The sequence below is a fragment of the Falco punctatus genome, assembly GCF_963210335.1.
Source record: "Falco punctatus genome assembly, chromosome: 6".
Taxonomy (NCBI): domain Eukaryota; kingdom Metazoa; phylum Chordata; class Aves; order Falconiformes; family Falconidae; genus Falco; species Falco punctatus.
In genome coordinates this window covers 76990247-77002948 of record NC_137585.1, presented here as the reverse complement: position 1 = coordinate 77002948, position 12702 = coordinate 76990247, and the positions used below count along the sequence as shown (strand labels likewise).

The 12702-nt window shown below is 38.1% G+C and overlaps 1 protein-coding gene across 11 annotated transcripts in view; it reads left to right on the top strand.

The window, feature by feature from the left end:
• Positions 1-12702, top strand: part of ATXN7L1 (ataxin 7 like 1) — a 117169-nt gene that overhangs the window by 76373 nt on the left and 28094 nt on the right. For 7 of the 11 annotated variants that reach the window (XR_013928887.1, XM_080391925.1, XM_080391921.1 and 4 more), the window contains 2 exons: positions 6716-6938; positions 12253-12536. Coding sequence is in view for 10 of the 11 variants with exons in the window: in XM_080391925.1 (XP_080248051.1) it covers positions 6716-6938; positions 12253-12536 (507 nt within the window). In the remaining variant the exon portion in view is untranslated. The other 4 variants (XM_080391930.1, XM_080391923.1, XM_080391922.1 and 1 more) reach the window with 4 other exon arrangements.

Below are 12702 nucleotides of genomic sequence, written 5' to 3'. Positions count from 1 at the left end.
CTTCTAGCAGGATGTTTTGCATAATTTTGCTGATCCTACTCACTTGTAGACTTTGTGAAATGGAGACTCATTTTAGTGGGTTTATGTCAGAAGGCAAAGCTTGTGTTTATTGTAAATAAACACCAGCAGAACAGTGGTTATTTTAGCACTTGATAATTTCCCAATTATGTCATTTGACCTGGAATGAAGCTTGCAATTGTCGAGCTGCATTTTATGCAGCGGATCAGTCTGGGGGTTTGAGCTGGCAGTTTATTTCCTTTGTCAGTTTACAAGAAGTATCAAAATGAAACCGACTGTGCTGTTTCCTTTCCAGGGCGCAGCGCAAGAAGGGTGGAACGGTTTGCAGATATTATTTCCAAACTTTTTCAGCTGGAATTGGAATAGTGTTTTGTCAAAAAAGCTGGTAAAGTTATCCTTCGGTCTTGCAATGTTATGCTGTAGTTTGCTAGCATTGAATCCAAGTTTATTTTTGCTTAACCTCACGTACTGGGTTTTGTTAGAGTTTTTCAGACTGTGGCTGCAAAATGAAAGTGCTTACAAGGTGTTTATGAACTCTTGTTATGAACCAGCTGCCAGTTACTGCAGGATGACACATTTCTGCAAGCAGTCTAAGTTGTTCAGTTTTCTGGTCGCTGGCTGTCGCTTTTCGGGCATGTGTGGGTTTTTTTCTGTTTTGGTTTTATTAGAATTTATGCCAAGTACATTTGCAAACTTTGAACTGGGATCAGTACAAGGTGGCAGGTTTCACTTGCTATTTACTGAAATTGTAAGTATACATTGCTCAATGTTGCATAGTGAAGGGCTGTGCAACAAAACACCTCAGGATGTACTGTAAATAGAAAAACTGTAATTTGCGCATAGGTGGTGTATGGAGTTACCATAAGTAACATCTTCATGAACAGGACTGTGGTATGTTACTGGAAGAGAATCACGTTGTGGATGAGATGCTAAATTTCATTACCATCTGCTTAAATATTGTAAAATGGAGAATAACAAACAGTATTCATATTGTGTTAAGGGCAGTCGGATCAGTTACTTTATGCTATTTTAAGTAAAAGGGCTATGAACTCAAGGATTATGATGAACACAAGCTTAAAAAGAGTTCTATTATTTCTGTAAATGTAATGTTTACTAACAGCAAATAACATTTTTACCTTTCTGGGTTTTAGCAATTATTTTTGTTTGGTTTTGCCAAGTGCAATACCAGGCTATAATCCATAACAATACGTCTCTGGGTGATTTGTGGGTCAACCTAAAATTGATTTTTGCTTTAGGCCTCTTGTACGCAGGAAGTCGGATCGTGCTGAACGAGAGTAATGTTTCAAAATGACTGGTGCTGACAAAGTTCTACTGTTTCTCTTCTGACAACGTTAGAGGGATTTTTTTCTTTTGTTTCAGCTACTAAATTACTGAAAAACCAAAGGTATATCTTTCTCTACGCTCAAGCTGTATCATGACTTTTCTCCTTTGCAGTCTTCTGTGTCTCACCGACGGAGAAGACACTAACTGTGAGCAAAATCTGTTCACTTGATTTGATCAAGTTTGAGTAGCGCATGTTGGGTAAGAATGGATGTAAGTGAGATATACTAAGAAATGTTTTTTGTTTGCAGTCTAGATTAGAGATACCTGCAGTTTCAGGATCATATAAAGATCTTTTTGGGTACAAAACTACTGCAATCCACCTGGAAACACACAGTTGGCATATTTTACAGGCAGCATTATTTACTGTTGTGTCTTTGTAAGGTTTGCTGTGAGTTAAGGGAAGTGCCTGATCTTGTGTAAGAGAGTCAAGGCAAAAATACGAAAAGAGACTTTCTACTCGGAATGTGGGTTTGCCTTTCTTTTCCCACATGCTGTGCTTGTGGCTCTGGAGCTCATGTTGCCTCTCTATTGCTTTGCTTTTTTGCTTATGATTAGAAGGAGATGTGGCGTTTCCTGCAAAACAGCTGCTAGTATTCCCTGGTGACCTGTCAGAGAGGATTCAGTGGAATTACAGATTCAAAAGCAGACCTAGAGGACTTTGGCAGCTGCAGCAGAGGTTTTGGGGAAAGGTGGGGGGGTTGCATTGTGTATGATGCAGGAAGGAGGATTAGAAATGGAGTACAAGAGCATGGGAGAGAAGCTCTGGAGATTCAGGGACTGTTAAGTCTCCAACAACATAAGGACTTCACATCTACAAACAATTCAGATTTGGCTGAGAAAGTTGGACTATATCCATGTTTCCATAGGACGTGGAGAATCTCCTGGAATAGTTTAAGATTGTTCGCAATGCTACTGATGCAGTTTGCAATGTGCGTTAGCATGGTATGTAGCGTTGGGCTTTTAGGCTCTTGCACAAACTAGAAAAAATAACAGATATTGATCTGAAATTGATTCTTCAGAAAGTGCAGTTAATTCCATGAGAGAGTGTTAAACTTTCCTCTGAGATTAATGTCATTAATACATTAACTGGTTGACAGCAGAAGTCACATGTTGCTTGTCCCTTGCTGCAACGGCTGCCCTAAGACAGCTGAGCGGTTGCAGAAGGATTAATGCAGTAATGAGGATTGTAACTTTGCTTGTGTTCGCTCTGCTCTTGGATTTGACAGCAGCTGCTATTTAGAAACAAAACAGAGTATGTGTTTTTATTTATGTGGAGTGTAAACATCCATTTGGAAGTATTTAAATGAATCAGAAAAGTTCTTTTTCATATTTTAAGCTTCAGCACACATTCATAGTGTTGCAGGCTTCTGCATAAACTGATATGCATGTAGAATTTAGGTTAGTATCTTATAAGTGATAACTGGTTTTCTAGTTGCCTTGCTGGCTTTTTATGTTTTTCAGGGGCCCAGATTTTCATTCTACTTCAGGTTCATTTATGTCCAGTAACTATGCCACTTCTGTACGTGAACAGGGACAGCCGATGTCTACAGCTGTGTGTGTACAAGTTCACCTGCCCTGCTAGATCTAATCTGTCTACACATGAAATGCAAACAAGCGTAGAAATTTTTACACAGATGGCTGGCTGTCTTCTGAATGTGTTAGTATGTGAATACCTAATTTTATAACAAGTATTTGATGTGCAAATGTCTTTCATTCACATATTAATTTATTACATAGGCTATACAATAGCAGATTTCTATATTCTGTGTAAGTCCTTGTATATATGTAAAATATGAATAGACAAATAAGTAGAAATTAAAAAAAATAATAAAAGTGACCAGGAAACTCGGTTTGATAGAGGATCACCACCACCCTGGTTTAAGCAGCCAATTTTGACAGCTGACAGCCTTCTTGCTTTGTCATATATTCCCATTATTTCTTTTTGAAACTTACTGCCAATGTTTAAAGCCGATTCACTACCACATACGTAGTAAGGAAGGAGGAAGCAAGAGGCAACCTAATAGTTCTTGAGAAGGAATATATCAATATTTATTTACAAGTTACGCCCCCACCAGTGAGATTTGTCTATAAGTTTTCACAGCTTCAGCAGGTTTGACTTCCTCCGGCTGTGCTTGCCCAGCTCAAACAGTGGTTTTCTGCCTCCTTGGAGGGAGTTACGCTTCCGGTTCTCCACTGTGGCCCTACCTGCAAGGTATTACTGCCATCTTCTCCTGCTGACACTGAAGTGATGTTAACATGTGACTGAACATGCAGACTTTACCCATCTGAGCAGTGTCTGAGAGCACTGATGGTTGTGTGGCGCTGGCTATTTACATCCTTCCTCCTGTTACGACTTTACAGTGGTCATAATTTCCATTTCGCTTCTAGGAAATTTCAAGAGAAGCTGGGTAATGCTGATAATTCTCAAATATGTATCAGACACTGTCTAAAAGGTAGAAGCTTTCTGTAGCCATCTTTTGGGGGAAGAGGGGAGTTTCAGGAGGTAAACGGAAACACCAAATAGTGCAGTTGGTTCTGACACGAGAATGACCACCAATCTGACACACTCGATAAAATAAGTAATCTTGTAATCTTTTCCTTTCCTATCTTTTAAGTAAACATTTATTTAAAGTAGTGGGACGCACTTTATTATATTATCATATCCCAACACTGCCTCTTCCACCATTTTCTATGTTACAGTAAAAAATACAAAGTTAATATACTGGTTTGCTCTTGGAAGTTAATAAATTGGGAAAGCTATCTAGGGAAAAGCACCAAATTGTTTAGCTTGACTAAAACTCCAGTGTAAAGAGACTGTGAAGAAATAACTTGCTATGGCATGTGATACTTAGATGACTTTAAACTATAATTTTAGATGGTCAGTATCTTGAACATCCATCTTTCCAGAAGATTAATTTTGATAAGAGTAGTGTATTTTACTTCCAGATATATCCATAGGAATGACATCGGTGACCACAGTTTAGTAGAAGGCAGTCAGTCTTGAGAAAACCAGCCGCTAGCTGATGTGAAGATTGGCGTAATTAATCCTGAATTTATATAATTTGTGTATGGAAATCATGCTTTTTCCCAAGTTTCTTGTTGTATACAGCTTGGTTTTGTTGGTTACGTTGCAGTTCCTTTTTATCAGTCCCCAAGTAATTAATGGGAAAGTTACAAATTTTTATTAAGCTAATTTAAATCAAGTAGTTGCTGAGAAGGTTGGCGAATCCTGAAACAGTGACTGTTATTTAATGAAATGGATACTCTTTGAGTGGATCTCTGCATTTCAGAGGCAGATGCGTAGCTTACATAGTTGTTGCCACAGATGTGAGGTGAAATGAATGTAAATTAACTGCATCCTGCAAAGGACTTTTAAAGGCAGAGGCTGCACACTAAGGTGTGTGTTGGGGTGAAAACTGGCAAACGATAGGTGGCATTTGGGGGGTGAAGGGAGACACTTTCTATTTTAAAAAAATGAAGACCGTTTTGTTCTTTAGTTGCACGAGAATCTAGAGGGAATTTCAGCATTTGTAATTAAAGCTGTGAATATGAAGATGCAGAAGTTCATGACCTTTAATAGAAAATGCCTTTATTTAGTCATTGGAGATAGAAACAGCTTGAAATATTCTTTAGATTTTTTTTAAGTATTTCTCTTTGTTCTTGAGGTATTCGCCTATTGCAAATTAATCATGGATGAATTCTTCTGCTACTGGCAAGTTTTTACTTGTGAGGATGCCAGACAAATTGTCATGTTTTGATTCTCTGTGGGAAAATTTTTCTTAGTTATCCTTGAAATATCAAACTAGCGAGCACAGGGTTGATGATGTAAATACAAAATCTTCCCTTGCAGCAGCAGGTTACTGTTGCTTCCTTAACCTGCTGCTGGCTGACGGGGCAAGGCTGTGCAAGTGCAGAGAGTAGCACCCACTTGGATTCTTCAAGTTAAGCGCTGAAGGCTTTAGATGAGGAAAAATTGCTGCGTGTTGAAGGAGAAACTCCAGCTTGTCCAAAGTTCTCAGTCCGTGATGACATTGCACTTGCTACGTTTGACTACTGTGTCAGTACCAGAGGTACCTGGCTGATCCCTGCCGCCGTGGAGGCTCTTAGTGCCAGGGCGGCCGCAAGCCGGAGTCAGCTGCTGCTGAGCCATGGCCCTGCTGACTGGAAAATTCCTCTTCCCCCAGGCTGCCCGTGCTGCCTGCTGCCTCTGGGGGTAGCACTGGAGTGAAGGGATTGGGGAAAGGGTGTTCCCACAAATGGGAGGGAACAGGACTGTTAAGGATTTATAGCACCCCTCAGCCAAAACCAATTCCTGTCTCTTGTAATATTTTGTAGTTGTGCCTAAGTTCCCAGCACCAAGCCTGTTGTTTGCAGCACGCTGTGATCTAGCGGCTGGCCAAGAACCAGCACTTTTCCCCTGGAGAAGTATATAATTTGTAAAGTATGGCCAAATACCTTCTTAAAGCAATCTTTTTATTTAACAATATCAGGGATGGGACATTCAAATTTGAACAAATAATAATAATAATAACCAAACGCAAGCAATTTTACTGAAGTCTGTCTGTCCTGAAGCCTATTCTCCTGTTACAGCGTCAGCATGGCCTTGCTTTTTGCAGTACTTAAAGAGGTGTCTCATGTGAGCGTGAGCAGTGCTTACACGAGGGCCTGACCTCTAAAGTTTGTAACTGATACAGAAACTTCTGCTTTTTTGCACTTGCTATTTGCTCTCTGTCGAAAAAATTAAACATTCACCTTGATTGGAGCCTGGAGATAGCCTCCAAGCTACGAACCAGGCAGAGCCTGCCTCTCTGGAAGGACTGGGAGAAGCAGACCTTTCGCTACTTCTCAGTCTTCTGGTTGTTTTCCATATAGCTTCCCATATAGCCATAAAGGAAACTGCCCAATAACCGGCTCACATGAATTCATCATAAACCATTATAGAAGCAATCTGATGTCTGTCACAGAGTATTTCACCAAGTCATTTGAGCTGTTGTTACATACTGTCCTCTTTCTTCTTTACATGAAAGAGCTGGGATACCTAGTGTACCTCACGCAGATGCTGGTAGTTGCTAATTACATAAGAAAATGATTTGAGATTTCTTGGTGAAATTTTCTGGTAGATTACTAGCATTTATTTTACCAGGTTTTACATTTTTCAGAGCACTTTGCAGAGTTAATTTTGTTTAATTCCAGTTTGGTTTGATTGTAATTCACAACAGCAATGAACTGGTGTTCTTCGGAGTGATGAAATCATTGTAACTAGCATAGAGAGGAACAGTTTCCTCTTCTCTGACTTTTTTTTTTTTCTTTTAGCCTATGAAATGCTGTAAAGCTTATTATTTTTCCATTACAGAACGAAGACACGGTTCAATGTGTAAACCTTCCCCTTCTCCAGCTTCTCCAGCCTGCAATTCCAGGACATCCCTCGTACAGATGAAACCGAAATCCTGTATCAGCGGCCATAACCCTGTCAGCAGCAACTCAAAGCCATTCAAAACGCCCAAAGACAATCTACTTACCTCCAGCAGCAAACAGCACACAGTCTTTCCTTCAAAAGTATCACGGGATAAACCATGGTGAGTACCAAAATAATAGTCACAAAGATGTTGGCATTTAAAAAATGATAAGTATTTCTATGTATAGTTCACAATCATAAAAAAAATCCATATTCTTATCTAACCTAAGTTGACACTTTAAGCCTCTATGCTTCCTAAGGGAGGAAACAGGGATGTTTTAAATAATAAAAAAATATATATAGGAAGAGGAAAAAGGACTGGATTACTTTTCTGATGTTTCGGCAAGTTTCTGCTTTTCAAAAATGCATATAGCGAGTGAGATATTGACCCAGTTTGCTGTCTTTAAGGTCCATCTTCCATTACAGTATCAGCCCTTAAAACTGATGCTTTTAAACAGTAGGATAATTTTTGCAGAATTCTTAATCCTGGGTTAACTGATGGTTATGAAAACTTACTGGTTATAGTCATTTCTCTTCAACAACAGCTGCTGTTGGAGTTCTTTCTGTATGTTGATATTGTTTGATGCCTTATAAGAAGACAGAAGAAAATTCTGGCTGCAAAAATCACTATTTTGGGGGCATCTTACATCATGTACTGTGATATATATATACATATAGGCTTTGAGACTGCCAGGCCCATCCTCCCGTGACTGTGATGATGGCAGCAAAGTTGCAAAAATGTAAATGAGAGCAGAACTGGGTCACTACTTTATCTCAAAAGAAACTGTTTTGTCTTTAGTTATCTACAGAAAAGATGCTTTGTGATTAGGTCACTAGGTTGGTGACTTGAGATCTGGGTTCAGTTCCTGGTTCTGCACAGGCTACTGTTACGCTTAAGTCTCCTCAGCCTCAGTTGCATGTCTGTGAACTTGAGATAGTAAGACTTCCTTCTTCTGAAGTTTTATCTGCTTACTGTGTAAAGATCTTTCCCTTTTATTAGTAATATCTACCATAAGAAGGTCATGATTTTAGGTAGAGTTTCTGAACACAACTCCCTTAAAGCAGCAAATAATCTATTGCAAACCATCCACTCCTGAGACAAAGCATAAACTCAAATTACGTTACAGTAATAGCTTCTATTTTCTGCTTGAAACATACAATTTCAAAGAGAGCAGCTTCTGCCTAGCTGTAGAATTTACCTTGCACCGGAACAAACTTGATCAAAATCTAATCTTCCTATAAATTTGAACCCACCATCTCTATAAGCATGATCAGCATTGTGGACAATAATGGTATATAATTTTGAAAATAGAAAATCTGGATGTTTACATTACACACAGATGAGGCAGAGGCTCTTCTAGTTAAGGTGTGCTTCATTTATTATTTTAAGAAAAATTATTGACTGAATAGTGACTTTTTGTTCTTAATTGTTGCAGAGGAATTTTATATGAGAGGATTTTTTTTTTTTTATAGTCTAACTAAAAGGAAAGCAGAAAGGACTTTGGAGTGTTAACGCTATTGACTGTAAACCTGTTTCCCATCCTAGTGTTACAGACAGCAACTTACATATCCACATTTCAGCATACTAACTGAATCTATAAACGATATCTTCCGTTCTGGCAGCAGATGGCATTCTGTCAGTCAGGAAAAGCTGGAAGGGAGCAAAATAACTGAGCATTTCCACCAATCCCTTTTCCTATTATTGGGAACATCCCAAGTGTTTACTCATGATTAACGAGGTAGATTTAGCCATTGAAAACTCTTGTTTTAACTGCTCTGTTAATACTTTGGCAATGAATTATGTCATAGTTGTACCTGTGAATTACCCAATTCTTGCAGATCTGCTAGGAGGTAATACTGTGGCTGTGTTTACCAGTGGGGAAAAATGAGACACATGGTAGTTGAAGATACTATATTCATCACTAACAAATCACGAACAGGCTTAAGTGGAGATCAGTGAAACTGTCTTTCAAAATTTAGTGTTAAGTACCCTTAGATTACATAACTTGTTAAAGACTAAAATCAGCCTGATAATCATCACAGGTTAAATAGAGCTGACAGCTGTTACGGAAGAAAGTGTGTGTTCCTATTCCATTAGTGGATTATAATTTTTATTCAGAATTCTAGAAAATATTCAGCAGGTCTGGTTTTCTTAAGGGAGAAATTATTCAAAAGTGCAAATAGGATCATGTATCCAAGTGTGTTGTGGTTTACAAATTAGCTTAATTCAGGAATTGTCACTTGTAGTGATTGCTTCCCAAACCTGGAATAACCTTTGCACTTGCCCGATTCTTTCATACAGGATATCTTATAAATTTTAGCTGTTACAATTAGTAGTATTTTAATTTCAGCAATGGCTTCTGCAACAGTATGGCCCAGTAGATCTGTTATTATACCTGCCTTTATGTAGACCCAACTCCTCCATTGTTTAATTCATTGTAGTTTTGGTTGAGCCATCATCTTAAACATTGACCAAGTAGCTCTTTCTCTTCTTCACACCCTGTGTTGTTCTAAGATGTGCTGCAGAGGTTCAGGTTGCTCCTCAATGAATGCTGTAAAAAGCATGATTGGAATGATCAGATGAAAGAGATCTGGAACTGTTTCACTTCTGTAGCTGCTGTTTTAATACTTCTCTTCTTGTAGTTGGAATGTGAAGGATTATTGTGAATACATCATCCAGAAATATCTGTCAGCTCTGATTTTTTTTTTTTTTCCCTACATCTCTCTAACATTGTTGCTATTAATACAGCAGTGCTTAGAGACTGGAGCAGTGCTGGAGCACTACTGCGCTGTGCACAAGATAAATGTAAACCATCATTTGCTGAAGCTTGCAGTTCAGGTAGTAAGAGGTATAGCAAAAGGATAGAAAATAGAAGAAGGCAAAGACAGATCTTAGAAACTGGGCATGAAGATTTGTTCATATGTTTTTATGTAGTAAACTACTTGATCTACAGTAAAAAAAAATCTCCTATTTTCAGCAAACGTAATTGCCATCTGTTTAAAAGCAGAAAAAAAATAATTCCTACCCTAAGATATTATAATTTGTCTGTCATTTAACTTAATAAATTCAGAGCAGTTTAAAAAAGTAGAGGGTCCTCTGTCTTTCATAGCTCTGTGCTTGCATTCATTGAAATATTTGATGCAATTTTGGTTTTGTGAGTAAATTTTTTTTTTTTTTTTTGCTTAGTTACTGGCCAGCAGTCTACATTTTACTGCAGTCGAATCTGTATTCTGACTAGCTGACTGTTGTGTTTGTAGTACCATTGGATATGGAAGTTTCATGTAATTTAGTTCCAGCTCCAAAATATGTCTTGGTGTCTCAGTCTTCTTTTTAGTTCTGTACACCTATGTTTATATCAAGGTTTGTACATTTTGTTATGTTAAAATACCCTTAGAACAAAGAGTAACAACTTGCCAGTATGGGAGGGTCTGCTCCAGCCACGTGTGCCGCACTTCCTCGGATCATCTTCAGTAGCTATGGAGAAACAGAGGTTTTATAGTATCCCAGGAAGGTCAAGACTTGAGTTATTTTGGACCTGCTTCCGATGTTTCCCATGGGTGACCCATGCAGAATGCCATCTCAAAGTCATCTTTTTCTGGCTGTAGAAACTCCACACCTGTTAACCATTCTTTCCATAGGAAAATGCAGCAAAGGTGCCATTTTTTAGACACAAAAAAGGACTGAAATTATGCGAGACTTGTGAAAGAGGGGGAAGCCCCAAACCGTACAGTGATGTGCAGACAGGCAAATGTTGCCTGTCTTGGGACACTGACAACGGTGGGGTCCTGGCAAGCAACTCTGCTTACCTGAACTGCAACGTGCCAGCGTCCCTAAGAATATAAACTGATTTAACAGCAGTTGTGTGTTTAACAAATGTCACGTGCATAACACACTTGTAGAAGCTCTGCACTACCACGTAGAATTACTGCAGTGATGTGCAGGAAGCAGATTGTACTTTCAGTACAGTTTGCTAAGGAGAAATTTTGCACTCCTTGTAAATACATTTAATTTTACCTTTAAGCGTATACATCAAGTTAAACCTTTAAGAGAATAATAGATTAAAGAATCCCCAAGTTTTAAGAAGTTTTTCTGTGTAGGACAGCCTCTTTGACAGCCACCTTTATGCTGGGGATTAAAATTACTGAGGTTACCTTAGTTGTGTGCAGTTCAGAAAGGAAAATACAGGAATACTGTTAAGCACACTCTCATGTTTCTAGATGAAGAATTTGGTTTACCTTTTAAACATCACCATTGCATTTTCATTTAAGAAAACTTGTGTTTCTTTTGATTGCTCAGTGTGGAATGATAGTCTGAAAATTGTCATTAGCATGATCTGTGTGTGAATTTGCTTATGAGGCAGACAGTCAACTATTTGGCAAAAGCAATTCTTCAGGCAGTGTATGGAAAGAACTGAATAAGTGAGATGTTTTCATTCGTGGCCTCCAATGAAAGGGACATTTGGGCTTAAAGCTCTGAGAATATAGGTTTTTAAATTAATACTTTTTCTTTGGGCTTGTTTCAGTAAGAATGAGTGTATAATTTGTATATTCTATATTAACAGGTAGTCACAAGTCACAATTCTGGGGCAATTGAGTAGGTAAAAATCAGCTATTGTTGTCAGGTATTTCCTCATGCAGATAGGAGACAGAAATGTTGAAATAATGTTGGAATTGAAAATAATTTGTCTCAATCTTTTTTTGCTGCCAAATGAAGAAGGTAACATTTGTTAGTGTCACAAATATGCTGTGGTGGTAGTTAGGTTAGGAGAAGTTAGTGGAGACTTTATTCTGAAAAGGGCCAACTAAGCTAATAATGGTATTGGGAATTTTTATTTTTTAAGTTTGTAAGATTTTATTAAAAATACATTTTAGTAATGCTTGATTCATCAAGAATTTTAATACTTTTAAAGGGTCGCTTCACTGTTAAGATTTCTAGGCTTGAAAACTCTTCTCTCCTTGTTTCCAGAACTTGTATGTCATTCAGACACGTCTGATCAAATGAATTATTTTTGTGTTTGTTTAAAAATACTAGTATTCGTTAGAAAACTATTTTGTTATCATGGTGAGTTTAGTACAGCATACGCATACCTGCTATGTGCTTATGTTAAAGGTATGAGACTGTATGTGTAAGAGGGTATGTCTTGCTTAATAGCAAAAACTTATTTTGCTTATGAATAGTAGGGGATTGGATCTTAAAAAAATACAATGGTTCATTTTCATAATTCTCTACATTGCCAGGCTTTACAGATGCCTGGTTTTGTAAGCATTTGATTGTACAAAAATAGGCAATAATGGTACTAACATTTTCATTTTGGTGTGATCTTAAGGTAGTGTAACTTGCATGGAAATTTTTATATCTGCAAAAGGGGATAAAGTAACTGTAAATCTTTGGTACAGAAAATATGATGAAGATTTTTTTTCCTTTGGTTTTGCAGCGTTCCAGTTCCAGTAGTCAGTCTAGAGAAAATTCCTAACCTAGTGAAGGCAGATGGTGCCAATGTTAAAATGAATTCTGCAACCACTACCACCATCACCTCCTCCTCAGCCTCTTCATCCACCATACCTGCTCCAACTTTGGTTAAATCTGGTTTGACATCCAAGTCAGTGCCACCATCACCAGAAAAGATTCTGAATGGCAAAGGAATTGTAGCTCCATCAATAGACAAGAAACACCAAAATGGCACTAAAAGCAGTAACAAGCCTTACAAAAGACTTTCAGGTGAGTGATGTAGTTAATTTTTTGAGGTGGTCCATCTGTCCTATAGCTCAGAAATAATGTACTAATAAAATGCTGTAGCCTGGTTTTGGTTTGTTTGGGGGTTTTTGTTTGGTTGGTTGGTTTTTATACTGTTAAGATGCCAGTTTGCACTTAAGGAAAAAAAAAG